Genomic DNA, 16,421 nt, shown 5'->3' with positions numbered 1-16,421 from the left:
AGTTTCTGTTCGATTCCGAGATGGCCAGATCAATGTGACCAGAGGCTGAGTTGTTTGCTGAGATAGTCCTGCCTAGGTATTTGATCTGCTCCACTTGTCTGATCTCAACTCCTTGATGCGAGATATTTAGCGCAGCTCTACGATTGTTGAAGTAAATCACTTTAGACTTCACCGGATTGAATGACAGGTTTAGCCTATTGCATTTTTCTTCGAACTTATCTATACTGTCTTCCAGCACACCTTTCGCAATGGATACGTCTTTATGAAAACAAACTATGAAAAAGTCATCAGCATACTGAAACAGTAAGCAGTTATGACTGTTAATATCATGTAGTTCGGCTGTGTAAAGGTTAAAAAGGGTTGGGCTGAGACAGCTACCCTGGCTAACACCTCTGTTCACCTCTACCTCGCTTTTGCCCTTTATGAGAATTCGTCTGTTAAGGAAGCTGGAGATCCAAGCCGTGAGGCTTGTATTGAACCGAATATCCCTCATCCTGTGCTCGAGTGTGTCCACTCTTACGCAGTCGAACGCTCTTTGTAAATCTAGGCAAGCTGCGACAACCTGACAACCCCTCGCCTTCAGCGCCAGAACTTTGTTGATAAGGTCGTTGATGCAAAGAGCCGTGGACCTGTTTCTCCTGAAGGCATAGGACCTGACCGGCAGCAGGTCACAGTTTCCTATGTGCTCGTCCAACTTCAACTTGATCAACCCCTCTATGGAGTCAAACAGCGTGTTAATCAAACATCTGCATTCTTCTTGGGGATGGGTACCACTTTTATCCTGCGCCAGACTTCAGGGATGACGCCACTCAGCCATACTTTATTTATAATTTCAAAAATGTCTTGTTTTTTCCCACTTGGTAGCTTTTGAAGCATCCTGAACGAGATGCCATCAGGGCCTCTAGCCGAATTGGGGTTCCTGGTTTTTAGGAAGGCCAGGAATTCTTCCAGTTCCAAGGGTTCCGGGTCGTCTGGTCCTAACAAAGGGGCAGAAATTTTCTTAGGGGGCCTACTGTTTGACGTGGATGGGGTTACTTTAACCATATTGAGAAAGTTTTTGTCATCTTCGTTCGTCCATTTGTTCCCTACATTTTTGATTTGACCGTATTTTTTGATGTTCTTCACCCTGCTCCACATAGAGGGCGATGAGGAGACCTCTTCTATAAACTTGGAAAAGTTGCGCTTTCTAAGATTTTTTACGTGATTTTGTAGATTTTTGTCAGCTTCTAAGGTTGCTGGCATCAGCCAATTTTTTGGTGAGGTAGAATTTTTGCCTGCAAGCAAAAAGTTTTTCCGTTTCCTCGTTCCACCATTTCTTAGCAACGTACTTGTTCTTGCTTGGGAATGTGACCGTGTTTTTTAAGGTCAGGGATTTCACTTTTTCATTGAGCTCCTCCAGATTTGAGAAATCACTTGCACCCAGAATCCGGGCTATTCTGTTGTGAAGGATCTTCTTGCCTTGGAGGGGGCATTTAGGCCTTGCACTGATAATACAATTGGGAAGTGGTTGCTGTTTGTAATTTTTGTTTTGAGGACTTGCCAGTTAATAGTTCCATTTCTGTAGTTCGAAAAAGAAAGGTCATGAACGGAGAATTGAGATGGGCTCCTGGAGAAAGTTGGCGAACCGTCGTTTAGGCAGATAAAGCCGGCCTCCCGGGTGGAATTCTCAATGCTGCGACCCTTGCGATCACAGATCGGACTTCCCCAGATAGAAGACCTAGCGTTGAAGTCCCCGCCCACTATTGAGGGTATGTCAAGCCAAGCCGCGAATTCGAAAAACTTTTTTGTGCCCGATTTAAACTGTGAAACTGTTGTTGATGGCGGTGCATATATGCTAAAAATATTGAAATTGCTCTTGAGGTTTAATGTTTTTATTCCTAAAATTTCCAAGTCGTTCTCTATTTTTAAAATGCTGAATTGAATGTTTTTCCTGACGTAGATGCCAACCCCGCCGTAGCCGTCCTCTCTGGGCCTGCAGAAAAAGCTGTAGTCTAAAATGCTGCAGTCCGCGTTGTTCAACACCCAAATCTCTGAGAGGATGGCAATATCTATTGCGTTCTTGTCTAGGAACATTGAGAGGAGCTGTTTGTTGTTGTTGTGTGTCAGACTTTGAATATTTAGCTGAAGAATCTTCATTGTTGGATGTTTTGAGAACCAACTGCCATCCCTTGGGCAATCTGACGCCTATCTAGTTCTGCGTTGGAAGCATTGACAAATTCTCTAATTTCCTTAATAAATTTATTCGCTAAAGAATCCCCTTTAATGATGTTGTTTGGATCAATCAGGAACGCTGTGAGTTTGGCTCCTAGTGCGTTTAGCTTATCCTGGGCCAGAGAAGATGCCACGGATGAAGATCTCACAAATTTCTCGCTCATTTGGACGTAGTCTGAGTTTATTGAGTTCTTCCACTCTGCCATGTTGGCTGCTGCCTTGGCCGCCTCTGCGTTCCGGGCGGCAACCCTATTGGATTTGGTCACTTCCGCGAAAGAGGTGACAGAATGAATTTCCCTGGCGGACTCTAAGCTGTTATTTAAGAATTCAGGGGAGCGGTTAGATTGCCAACTGGGTCTAGGAAATTCCCCTTGATCCCTTAGGTTGGGGGAAGTTCTATCAAAAAGGATCGGATATCTAGCCTTGACCTCAGCTCTAGTTAGGTTTTCCAGTGTCATACACTTTTGAATGGCGTACGCTTTTTTCCTGGCCTAACACTGCGGGTGGGTGGCAGCATGTTCCCCCTTGCAGTTAGCACAGACCAGCCCTGAGCAGATAATATTTTTGCTGTGATCTTGTCCGCATTTGAAACATTTCGCTCCACTCTTGCAATGTTGCGCCAGATGGCCAAACCTAAAACACCTGAAACATTGAATAAGCTGAACAAAAGGTTTCACTTCTACTTTAGAATATAGAAAATTGATTTTGGTTGGTAACTGCTCTCCTCTGAACCAGAGTTACACCCTGCCAGTAGGTACACGTTCCCCCGATGCTCTATCCCTTCGCGTAATCCGAACTATCTCCTCAATTGGGATATCCGAGGTTACAAGCTCCGCTAGCTGTTCCTCCGAGTAGTGCCCGGGGATCCCAAAAATTAACCCTACTTTTTGGACGAAGTGCCTAAAGATTCGGGTTGAGTACCCTTGAGCAGCGAAAACACTGTTTTCCACTAGCCCGTTTGCACACTCCGCCGACCCTCACACAATCTTGCACCTGCCATAGCCCATTCTAGCAACCTCCTCGATATCGCTAATGCCCTGTTTCAGCAGCAGATCGGATAGATCAAACTGGTTTATAGCAATTCTGGCATTATTCGCACTCATTTTGTCGATACAAACAATGTATGGGCCTTTATGCCCCTCATAATACTTGTTAACGATGATTTTGCGGTTACTTCCGTTTTTCGTACTCACGGAAGCCACACAAACCGCGTCAGTCTTCTCTCTCTCTTTCGTCGTAGAAATGTTTGATGTCATGCTTGTTGTCGTGTTCGTGGACATGTTTGTCGACACGTTCGTCGGCAAGTTTGGTTTCTTGCACAGCAGTTTAGAAGCCAAAAGCTGCGGAGCCGTTTTTGCCGCCATCTTTACTCCTACCCGCATGGCGGATTTAGCTTCTCCTTCCCTTTTTTTCAGCGTTTCCATGCGAATTTTAACTCCCGTCGCCTTCTCCGTGGCCATCCTTGTCTTTCCTATGCTTGCTATGCTTCTCAGGGTCCAGACGGAGTTCCAAGAGCCGTTTTAAGAGTTATTCCGGAACGCCATGCAGTAAATTCCAGGTTTTTCGACTTAATTGATGAAGCTTTGGGAATTTCTTCGCGCCGTCTTCGTAGGCGTGTGAGGCACCCCCAGAAGCTTCGGAAAATGTCTTTTTGATTAAAACTATCAGCGAACGTCTTGAAATATGTTAATTTTTTCCTTCCGCAAACAATTTTAGGTACGCGCCATACCAGTGTTGAACAACGTTTTTGCTTGTTATTTTTTGCACGAACGGAAAACAGACACCATTTATTATATTTTTGCAAAAGCGCGCATTTATATCGATCGACTTTCAGCGATCTGGAACAAGTTTATTAAATAAAACGAGGGGGAACGTTGTGAGTTGCTGCGGACACCGCAACTCTACAGTTATACCCGATACTAAGTCAGTATGGCTCTCCTCCGGCAGACGCCGCTAATATTAAACGACACGACAAAGAATGCGTGCGAGAGAGACAGAAAATCAGTCTGAGCGTGACGTCGGGCGCTGCGTAGCCACTGCAAATTGATTTGTTCCTATTGGCTATAAAAATGATCTGATCTGATCCAGATTCAGCAATCTGATAGATATGGTCCTTATTATTCTGCGTTTTTAGTTTTCTCGAATGTGCAATATTGTGGATGCAACAGATTTTCGTCCTTTGTGTGGGCGGAAGGGGGTGGGGTGAAATTTTGAGATACACGTTTTATAGTAAGATCTAACAGGAGTGCGGATACCAAATTTGGTTACTCTAGCCTTAATAGTCTCTGAGATTTTTGAATATCCCCAGATTTTCGTCCTTTGCGGGGGCGGAAGGGGGTGTGGCGAAATTTTGAAACAAACTCGTCTCGGTCCGATATATTAGGAGTGTGGATACCAAATTTGGTTGCTCTAGCTTTTGTAGTCTCCGAGATCTAGGCGCTAATGTTTTACTCTAAGCAAAGCCGCCTATGCTACGTGTGTGTTAGAGAGAGACAGGGCGAGAAAAAATTAAATTGTTTTCTTGATGCTGGCTATAATAATAATACGATCCAATTCAGATTCCGCAGTCTTAAAGATATGGTCATTCTCTACAACTCTACGTTTTTGGTTTTCTCATATCTTTAAAATTGTGGATGCCACAGATTTTCGTTCTTTGTGGGGGCGGAAGTGGGCGGGGCGAAGTTTTGAAATATTTTTGTAGCAGTGACATATCACAGAAGTCTGGATCCAAAACATCGTTGCTCTAGCTCTTATAGTCTTTGAGCACTAGGCGCTGAAGGGGACGGACAGACGGACAGACGGACGGACGGACAGACAGACAGGGCTCAATCGACTCGGCTATTGATGCTGATCAAGAATATATATACTTTATGGGGTCGGAAACGATTCCTTCTGGACGTTACACACATCCACTTTTACCACAAATCTAATATACCCCAATACTCATTTTGAGTATCGGGTATAACTAACACTTTATTTCCACTTACAGCTCAGAATTTGATCAATATGTGCCATCCGCGGGCTTTGCCCTATCGCAAAGGTGACTTTGAGAAGTTCAAAGTGGCTCTGGCCAAGGTCCTATTTAGTATGTTCAATCATGCCATCTTTCACTGCGGCCTTCAGGCGAAAATCTATTGGAAAAATAGCATGAGTACTCCCTGCAGCAGCGAGCTGGGTTTCAACTCTTCAGGCAACCGCACTGCGCGTATTCTGCTGTGGAAGCACATCAATCAACCGGGCATGCTTATAAAGCCACTGCTGCATGAGATGTGCCATGTGGCGGCCTTTGTCTTTAACCGTGAGACAGGACATGGCGACAACTGCCGCAAATGGTAGGCTGGCAAGCCTCATCTTGCTTCTCTTGTTTATCCCCTATCTCTTGTGTATCCTCAGGGCCTACCAAGCAAAGAGCCTGATACCAGAGCTGGCATTGAATAGTGACTGCGATGCCAGCTATAAATATTCCTGCACGCTCTGCGCCCGTTGCTCCTATGGCCTGGTAACGTTTGAAAACGAGGCGGAGCTACTCCGGTGCTAGTACTGCCAGTTTGAGGTGAACGTAGAGCGTTGGCGCATCACTGACACACAGAAAATCTGGCGTCCCAATCAGTTCAACACCCCATTCAAGACTTTTGTTCGTGAGAATTACCTGCTGGTCAATAATGTGGATACGCACAGCGCCAAAATGCAAATTCTAAATCGAAATTTTATGGACAGAGAAACCACATAATTTAATGATTCCTTTCCAATAGTTAATCTTAGCTAGTTTCAATGCTAATTATACACATACATATTTACCATTACATATCAATTTTTTGTTATTCTGCAGTCGTTGTTGTTTAGAGGTGGAGAGCTATCGATGGCACTATCGCTGGTTTGGCACTATCGAAAATTAATTCGATTTAGTAAAAATCCTTATGTTCAAATATTTATGCGTGCCAGCGACGTCTGTAGAATCCAAACTCATGTTCAGGCTGGACAAATCGTCTCTGATAGGAGGACTCGCCTTAAGGAAAAAAACATTAATATGTTCCAATCCTGGACGGAGAACGATTAACCTATTATAAGCCAAGGGGGTATTTCAATTTACAACCGAAAATAATGAATATTTAACAATGTTAGCGCAGTTCAGGAGAAAGATATAGTGTTTAAATTTAGAGGAAAGATGGCATAAGTTTACAAGATGAATTTACAATTTTTAATATCTTCCGCCATTTACCTCAAGTAGTTAAACTATTTAAATAGAGGGGGCTTAAGTGGGCTAAGTTCGATGCATCATCACACGAGGCGATATATTGTTGTTGAGGAACCAAAATTGAGCCAAAAAAATCAATTTCAAGTGTGTAAAATAAGCCAGTCATTTAGAAAATAGATTCATTAATTGGATCAAATTATGTGGGCAGGGCTGAGAGATCTAGATAGCTAGTAATATTCCACGGAATATATAAATCGAGGAATATAGAACATGAATTCGTCAGTTTATTTTTAAAATGAGAAAAATTTTGGAACAAAACCGAATTCGCTGTAATTTATCGTGTAATTAACCGGTGGAAGCCAATATTAAGAAATAGAGTTATCCTGAATGTTCTTCGCCAGAATGAGGGCCCCGTTTCTGCTGTCTGTCAGGAGCGCGACACGAGGAAAATTGTACAAAATAGCATGGTCTAATGCCTTCTCGATAGCAAGGAGCTCGGCGGACAACGAGGAAAGGGTTTTGTGCGTGTAATAGCTATCTAAAAAACCTGTCCTATCGTGCAAGAAAGCGGCGCTGGAATGCCCATCTGCGACTGACCCATCCGTGTAATAGATTTCAAAACCACCCTTTGTCAGCTGATCCTTCTTTTCCCCGTGGAGCAGCATGATACCTGCCTGGTCTATAGCGTGCTTGTTGGGTGCAGAACCCTTGAAAAATTCTAAGTCGGAGCTAATTTTAGTGAAAAATGAAGCTGTGTTCTCGAAAACCTCAACTCTATCTATTATGCTGCCAAACTCCCGATATGCCTTAGCGTAGCCCGTGTTTAAATCCCTATTTGCTGACACTGTTTCACTTGCTGGGAGATTAAATGCAAACACCTTAACCAACTCTTTCGCCGCCAGGAATCTCATCCTGTAGTCCGGGGGAAGTTCTCCTGCCATGTGATATATGATAGGAACGGGAGTGAAGATTATCAGACCCAGCGACTTTCTGAGGTGATGGTTGCAGTGGGATTTGATTTTGGCCAAGGCAGATTTGGACAGGTTGCAGAATGATGAGCACGCGTACTCTAGCCTACTTCTGACAAATGCCTTGTAAAATATAAGCCCTCTTTTGGGGCTGATACCATAGTGACACCCACTGAGTAATCTGAGAAACGCACAGTTTCTGTTCGATTCCGATATGGCCAGATCAATGTGACCAGAGGCTGAGTTGTTTGCTGAGATAGTCCTGCCTAGGTATTTGATCTGCTCTACTTGTCTGATCTCAACTCCTTGATGCGAGATATTTAGCGCAGCTCTATGATTGTTGAAGTAAATCACTTTAGACTTCACCGGATTGAATGACAGGTTTAGCCTATTGCATTTTTCTTCGAACTTATCTATACTGTCTTCCAGCACACCTTTCGCAATGGATACGTCTTTATGAAAACAAACTATGAAAAAGTCATCAGCATACTGAAACAGTAAGCAGTTATGACTGTTAATATCATGTAGTTCGGCTGTGTAAAGGTTAAAAAGGGTTGGGCTGAGACAGCTACCCTGGCTAACACCTCTGTTCACCTCTACCTCGCTTTTGCCCCTTATGAGAATTCGTCTGTTAAGGAAGCTGGAGATCCAAGCCGTGAGGCTTGTATTGAACCGAATATCCCTCATCCTGTGCTCGAGTGTGTCCACTCTTACGCAGTCGAACGCTCTTTGTAAATCTAGGCAAGCTGCGACAACCTGACAACCCCTCGCCTTCAGCGCCAGAACTTTGTTGATAAGGTCGTTGATGCAAAGAGCCGTGGACCTGTTTCTCCTGAAGGCATAGGACCTGACCGGCAGCAGGTCACAGTTTGCTATGTGCTCGTCCAACTTCAACTTTATCAACCCCTCTATGGATTTAAACAGCGTGTTAATCAAACAAATCGGCCTATGGTTTTGGAAGGAAGTAGGGTCTGCATTCTTCTTGGGGATGGGTACCACTTTTATCCTGCGCCAGACTTCAGGGATGACGCCACTCAGCCATACTTTATTTATAATTTCAAAAATGTCTTGTTTTTTCCCACTTGGTAGCTTTTGAAGCATCCTGAACGAGATGCCATCAGGGCCTCTAGCCGAATTGGGGTTCCTGGTTTTTAGGAAGGCCAGGAATTCTTCCAGTTCCAGGGGTTCCGGGTCGTCTGGTCCTAACAAAGGGGCAGGAATTTTCTTAGGGGGCCTACTGTTTGACGTGGATGGGGTTACTTTAACCATATTGAGAAAGTTTTTGTCATCTTCGTTCGTCCATTTGTTCCCTACATTCTTGATTTGACCGTAATTTTTGATGTTCTTCACCCTGCTCCACATAGAGGGCGATGAGGAGACCTCTTCTATAAACTTGGAAAAGTTGCGCTCTCTAAGATTTTTTACGTGATTTTGTTGATTTTTGTCAGCTTCTAAGGTTGCTCTGGCATCAGCCAATTTTTTGGTGAGGTAGAATTTTTGCCTGCAAGCAAAAAGTTTTTCCGTTTCCTCGTTCCACCATTTCTTAGCAACGTACTTGTTCTTGCTTGGGAATGTGACCGTATTTTTTAAGGTCATTGAGCTCCTCCAGATTTGAGAAATCACTTGCACCCAGAATCCGGGCTATTCTGTTGTGAAGGATCTTCTTGCCTTGGAGGGGGGCATTTAGGCCTTGCACTGATAATACAATTGGGAAGTGGTTGCTGTTCGTAATTTTTGTTTTGAGGACTTGCCAGTTAATAGTTCCATTTCTGTAGTTCGAAAAAGAAAGGTCAAGAACGGAGAATTGAGATGGGCTCCTGGAGAAAGTTGGCGAACCGTCGTTTAGGCAGATAAATCCGGCCTCCCGGGTGGAATTCTCAATGCTGCGACCCTTGCGATCACAGATCGGACTTGCCCAGATAGAAGACCTAGCGTTGAAGTCCCCGCCCACTATTGAGGGTATGTCAAGCGAAGCCGCGAATTCGAAAAACTTGTTTGCGCCCGATTTAAACTGTGAAACTGTTGTTGATGGCGGTGCATATATGCTAAAAATATTGAAATTGCTCTTGAGGTTTAATGTTTTTATTCCTAAAATTTCCAAGTCGTTCTCTATTTTTAAAATGCTGAATTGAATGTTTTTCCTGACGTAGATGCCAACCCCGCCGTAGCCGTCCTCTCTGGGCCTGCAGAAAAAGTTATAGTCTAAAATGCTGCAGTCCGCGTTGTTCAACACCCAAATCTCTGAGAGGATGGCAATATCTATTGCGTTCTTGTCTAGGAACATTGAGAGGAGCTGTTTGTTGTTGTTGTGTGTCAGACTTTGAATATTTAGCTGAAGAATCTTCATTGTTGGATGTTTTGAGAACCAACTGCCATCCCTTGGGCAATCTGACGCCTATCTAGTTCTGCGTTGGAAGCATTGACAAATTCTCTAATTTCCTTAATAAATTTATTCGCTAAAGAATCCCCTTTAATGATGTTGTTTGGATCAATCAGGAACGCTGTGAGTTTGGCTCCTAGTGCGTTTAGCTTATCCTGGGCCAGAGAAGATGCCACGGATGAAGATCTCACAAATTTCTCGCTCATTTGGACGTAGTCTGAGTTTATTGAGTTCTTCCACTCTGCCATGTTGGCTGCTGCCTTGGCCGCCTCTGCGTTCCGGGCGGCAACCCTATTGGATTTGGTCACTTCCGCGAAAGAGGTGACAGAATGAATTTCCCTGGCGGACTCTAAGCTGTTATTTAAGAATTCAGGGGAGCGGTTAGATTGCCAACTGGGTCTAGGAAATTCCCCTTGATCCCTTAGGTTGGGGGAAGTTCTATCAAAAAGGATCGGATATCTAGCCTTGACCTCAGCTCTAGTTAGGTTTTCCAGTGTCATACACTTTTGAATGGCGTACGCTTTTTTCCTGGCCTCACACTGCGGGTGGGTGGCAGCATGTTCCCCTTGCAGTTAGCACAGACCAGCCCTGAGCAGATAATATCTTTGCTGTGATCTTGTCCGCATTTGAAACATTTCGCTCCACTCTTGCAATGTTGCGCCAGATGGCCAAACCTAAAACACCTGAAACATTGAATAAGCTGAACAAAAGGTTTCACTTCTACTTTAGAATATAGAAAATTGATTTTGGTTGGTAACTGCTTTCCTCTGAACCTGAAACTCTGAAACCCTGCCAGTAGGTACACGTTCCCCCGATGCTATATCCCTTCGCGTAATCCGAACTATCTCCTCAATTGGGATATCCGAGGTTACAAGCTCCGCTAGCTGTTCCTCCGAGTAGTGCCCGGGGATCCCAAAAATTAACCCTACTTTTTGGACGAAGTGCCTAAAGATTCGGGTTGAGTACCCTTGAGCAGCGAAAACACTGTTTTCCACTAGCCCGTTTGCACACTCCGCCGACCCTCACACAATCTTGCACCTGCCATAGCCCATTCTAGCAACCTCCTCGATATCGCTAATGCCCTGTTTCAGCAGCAGATCGGATAGATCAAACTGGTTTATAGCAATTCTGGCATTATTCGCACTCATTTTGTCGATACAAACAATGTATGGGCCTTTATGCCCCTCATAATACTTGTTAACGATGATTTTGCGGTTACTTCCGTTTTTCGTACTCACGGAAGCCACACAAACCGCGTCAGTCTTCTCTCTCTCTTTCGTCGTAGAAATGTTTGATGTCATGCTTGTTGTCGTGTTCGTGGACATGTTTGTCGACACGTTCGTCGACAAGTTTGGTTTCTTGCACAGCAGTTTAGAAGCCAAAAGCTGCGGAGCCGTTTTTGCCGCCATCTTTACTCCTACCCGCATGGCGGATTTAGCTTCTCCTTCCCTTTTTTTCAGCGTTTCCATGCGAATTTTAACTCCCGTCGCCTTCTCCGTGGCCATCCTTGTCTTTCCTATGCTTGCTATGCTTCTCAGGGTCCAGACGGAGTTCCAAGAGCCGTTTTAAGAGTTATTCCGGAACGCCATGCAGTAAATTCCAGGTTTTTCGACTTAATTGATGAAGCTTTGGGAATTTCTTCGCGCCGTCTTCGTAGGCGTGTGAGGCACCCCCAGAAGCTTCGGAAAATGTCTTTTTGATTAAAACTATCAGCGAACGTCTTGAAATATGTTAATTTTTTCCTTCCGCAAACAATTTTAGGTACGCGCCATACCAGTGTTGAACAACGTTTTTGCTTGTTATTTTTTGCACGAACGGAAAACAGACACCATTTATTATATTTTTGCAAAAGCGCGCATTTATATCGATCGACTTTCAGCGATCTGGAACAAGTTTATTAAATAAAACGAGGGGGAACGTTGTGAGTTGCTGCGGACACCGCAACTCTACGGTTATACCCGATACTAAGTCAGTATGGCTCTCCTCCGGCAGACGCCGCTAATATTAAACGACACGACAAAGAGTGCGTGCGAGAGAGACAGAAATCAGTCTGAGCGTGACGTCGGGCGCTGCGTAGCCACTGCAAATTGATTTGTTCCTATTGGCTATAAAAATGATCTGATCTGATCCAGATTCAGCAATCTGATAGATATGGTCCTTATCTATGATTCTGCGTTTTTAGTTTTCTCGAATGTGCAATATTGTGGATGCAACAGATTTTCGTCCTTTGTGTGGGCGGAAGGGGGTGGGGTGAAATTTTGAGATACACGTTTTATAGTAAGATCTAACAGGAGTGCGGATACCAAATTTGGTTACTCTAGCCTTAATAGTCTCTGAGATTTTTGAATATCCCCAGATTTTCGTCCTTTGCGGGGGCGGAAGGGGGTGTGGCGAAATTTTGAAACAAACTCGTCTCGGTCCGATATATTAGGAGTGTGGATACCAAATTTGGTTGCTCTAGCTTTTGTAGTCTCTGAGATCTAGGCGCTAATGTTTTACTCTAAGCAAAGCCGCCTATGCTACGTGTGTGTTAGAGAGAGACAGGGCGAGAAAAAATGAAATTGTTTTCTTGATGCTGGCTATAATAATAATACGATCCAATTCAGATTCCGCAGTCTTAAAGATATGGTCATTCTCTACAATTCTACGTTTTTGGTTTTCTCATATCTTTAAAATTGTGGATGCCACAGATTTTCGTCCTTTGTGGGGGCGGAAGTGGGCGGGGCGAAGTTTTGAAATATTTTTGTAGCAGACATATCACAGAAGTCTGGGTCCAAAACATCGTTGCTCTAGCTCTTATAGTCTTTGAGCACTAGGCGCTGAAGGGGACGGACAGACGGACGGACGGACAGACGGACAGACAGACAGGGCTCAATCGACTCGGCTATTGATGCTGATCAAGAATATATATACTTTATGGGGTCGGAAACGATTCCTTCTGGACGTTACACACATCCACTTTTACCACAAATCTAATATACCCCAATACTCATTTTGAGTATCGGGTATAAAAAACGGAGGCGGCGTCTTTTAGTGGGGAGACAAATAAACGCCAGTGCTAGAGAACACAAACATACATGAGTACTATCGATAAAATATATCGACTGAGATGTTTAACATCTTGACCCCATAAAAATGATTTCAATTTGATTTAATTTACCTCCGAGAAAATCGTGCACATGGTACATTGGAAACTGTCGATTGCCTGATCATTGTCTGGCCTAATCTAAATTACTATTATTTTTAAGCTTGTTATTGTAATAAACTTTAATATACCACAAAAAGAATAAAATCTACCATTGTTTACTAATATGTATGGTAAATTGGTTTATTCACTTCGAATTCGACATCAAAATATACCTAGAATACGCGGTATATGGCAATAGAGCCATAAAATAGACTAAAACAATATCTAACTAGTGGTACCATTATTAAAACACATGAGTTTGGTACAAAGATATCATACATTCATAATTAAACCTGTTGTGTAGTGATTTTTGAGCTACAAATTTGAATCATAGTTCCTCATACATATCATAGAAAAAAACCCCCGCCAAATGACTAGCACAAGTATCGATAAATAGCTATATATCACCCTTTCCAGCACTGTTACTTCACTATTGAATGATGCCGGCAAGTCTCTCAAAGCAACAGTAAAGTAAATATGTCGCTTCAAGAAAATAACACTTCTTTGTCAAATATGCTTAGCAATTTGAAATTAAACGAGAATATTACCGAGAATAAAAGAGTAAGTTTTTCATTTGCCGTGTCTCCCTACACGGCACTTTCATTCCACCAGTTTCTGTCGCAGAAGAATGACGATCTCCCGTGCAAACTGCCCCAAATGGGCGAAGCTGGCAATAGTGACGACGAAAATACACCTAGCAGAGATAGCAGCAGTGTTATTTTTGTTGATTCGGATGATTCGTTGAGCGCGGTCAGCTTCTTCCATTTATCCGAGATTAATAGCACTTCAGCAGAGGATAACATCCTCATCGAAGAGACAGAACCTGAAGAGACAATCAGCAGAAGCAGTAAGAAAAATTGTCCCCAAAAATAATAATGTACAAGGCGTAGTAATTTTCAAAACAAATATAATAGATTCTAGTCTGGGCAACATGGATCAAAGATCTTCAAGAAAACGTGGGACATCTGGGGAATCACCCGCCAGTGGATCGGTAGAAAAATGTAAGTCGGGAGTAGGTATCTGAAGAATGATATAATATAGATGGATTTATATTCGTAGATCAGTCGGTGGGTCGTGCCAGCACCCCTACTAATCCGACAGTGGTAACCCGCAGTGGACGCGCCGTGCGCACTGTTCTGGATACCACATTTGATTACTCCTCGTCGCAGCCGGAGGGGGAAGACGAGTCGATTAGTTTTTCGATCGACAGTGATGATGACGACGATTATAACGTGGACCAGAGCCCCACGGAGCTTAAATGGGTGGGTCGCAAACAGAGGCGCTTCTCCTATCAGCACAGCAGCAGCAGCGAAGCCAATAGCCCCGAAAGCGATCGACGTCTAATATATATTGATCTGAGCCAGTCTGTGGCGATTGTGGGGGACAACCCCGTAGCCGATCTATCGGTTGATGATGATCCGGAGCTCAAGACGAAACTGCACAAGTTCCTGGGACTTATTGCCCCGCGCCGGCGCCTCTACAATCCCATGGACAACTTTGACGATGACCCAGATAACTCTCCGCAAAAGGAGACCCTTCCAGTGGCCTCCAAGAGTCATCTAACTGAGACGACCACCTTATCGACACCCAAACGCCTTATTACGCCCATCACACCGACAAGCAGCAACACCTGGTCAATGCTGAACACATCGAAACTGTATATACCCACATTTCAGGAGAGGCAAGCTAAGTTTTATGACGATCTGATTGTCCAGGTGAATTCCACCTTCATTGAGACACAGACACCGGCCTTCCTCAAGGAGCCGATCGATCTGAGTGGACTGCCAAGCGATAAACAGCGTGCGAGCATTTGCCGGCGCCACAATGGAAGCATTGCCTGCCTAGAACAGCATCCGCTCTTCTACGGATTCGTCGAATCCCTAAATCGTTAGTTAAATACGTTTGTCCTAAAGAAAAACTAACACTTACAGCTCAGAATTTGATCAATATGTGCCATCCGCGGGCTTTGCCCTATCGCAAAGGTGACTTTGAGAAGTGCAAAGTGGCTCTGGCCAAGGTCCTATTTAGTATGTTCAATCATGCCATCTTTCACTGCGGCCTTCAGGCGAAAATCTATTGGAAAAATAGCATGAGTACTCCCTGCAGCAGCGAGCTGGGTTTCAACTCTTCAGGCAACCGCACTGCGCGTATTCTGCTGTGGAAGCACATCAATCAACCTGGCATGCTTATAAAGCCACTGCTGCATGAGATGTGCCATGTGGCGGCCTTTGTCTTTAACCGTGAGACAGGACATGGCGACAACTGCCGCAAATGGTAGGCTGGCAAGCCTCATCTTGCTTCTCTTGTTTATCCCCTATCTCTTGTGTATCCTCAGGGCCTACCAAGCAAAGAGCCTGATACCAGAGCTGGCATTGAATAGTGACTGCGATGCCAGCTATAAATATTCCTGCACGCTCTGCGCCCGTTGCTCCTATGGCCTGGTAACGTTTGAAAACGAGGCGGAGCTACTCCGGTGCTAGTACTGCCAGTTTGAGGTGAACGTAGAGCGTTGGCGCATCACTGACACACAGAAAATCTGGCGTCCCAATCAGTTCAACACCCCATTCAAGACTTTTGTTCGTGAGAATTACCTGCTGGTCAATAATGTGGATACGCACAGCGCCAAAATGCAAATTCTAAATCGAAATTTTATGGACAGAGAAACCACATAATTTAATGATTCCTTTCCAATAGTTAATCTTAGCTAGTTTCAATGCTAATTATACACATACATATTTACCATTAAATATCAATTTTTTGTTATTCTGCAGTCGTTGTTGTTTAGAGGTGGAGAGCTATCGATGGCACTATCGCTGGTTTGGCACTATCGAAAATTAATTCGATTTAGTAAAAATCCTTATGTTCAAATATTTATGCGTGCCAGCGACGTCTGTAGAATCCAAACTCATGTTCAGGCTGGACAAATCGTCTCTGATAGGAGGACTCGCCTTAAGGAAAAAAACATTAATATGTTCCAATCCTGGACGGAGAACGATTAACCTATTATAAGCCAAGGGGGTATTTCAATTTACAACCGAAAATAATGAATATTTAACAATGTTAGCGCAGTTCAGGAGAAAGATATAGTGTTTAAATTTAGAGGAAAGATGGCATAAGTTTACAAGATGAACTTACAATCTTTAATATCTTCCGCCATTTACCTCAAGTAGTTAAACTATTTAAATAGAGGGGGCTTAAGTGGGCTAAGTTCGATGCATCATCACACGAGACGATATATTGTTGTTGAGGAACCAAAATTGAGCCAAAAAAATCAATTTCAAGTGTGTAAAATAAGCCAGTCATTTAGAAAATAGATTCATTAATTGGATCAAATTATATGGGCAGGGCTGAGAGATCTAGATAGCTAGTAATATTCCACGGAATATATAAATCGAGGAATATAGAACATGAATTCGTCAGTTTATTTTTAAAATGAGACGAAATATTTCTGAGGGTTGACTATAAATCCGCGGTCACACT

The 16,421-nt window shown here is 43.6% G+C and overlaps 1 protein-coding gene and 1 long non-coding RNA gene across 2 annotated transcripts; one reads left to right on the top strand and one right to left on the bottom strand.

Annotated features, from left to right (window-relative positions):
* Window positions 1–13,056: 13,056 nt before the first annotated feature.
* On the bottom strand, window positions 13,057–15,782 carry LOC117188740. The gene is made up of 2 exons (XR_004472817.1): window positions 15,682–15,782; window positions 13,057–13,764 (listed from the first exon to the last, which is right to left on the bottom strand). It is a non-coding gene; the product is annotated as an uncharacterized LOC117188740 (long non-coding RNA).
* LOC117188727 lies at window positions 13,397–15,647 on the top strand. The gene is made up of 5 exons (XM_033393013.1): window positions 13,397–13,788; window positions 13,856–13,942; window positions 14,001–14,828; window positions 14,873–15,215; window positions 15,277–15,647. Exons 1-5 carry the CDS (start codon window positions 13,419–13,421, stop codon window positions 15,419–15,421), a joined length of 1,773 nt encoding a protein of 590 aa, XP_033248904.1. The 5' UTR covers window positions 13,397–13,418; the 3' UTR covers window positions 15,422–15,647.
* Window positions 15,783–16,421: the final 639 nt, after the last annotated feature.

This window comes from Drosophila miranda, chromosome XL (assembly GCF_003369915.1).
Source record: "Drosophila miranda strain MSH22 chromosome XL, D.miranda_PacBio2.1, whole genome shotgun sequence".
NCBI classification, from domain to species: Eukaryota; Metazoa; Arthropoda; class Insecta; order Diptera; family Drosophilidae; genus Drosophila; species Drosophila miranda.
This window is presented reverse-complemented; position numbering and strand designations above follow the sequence as displayed.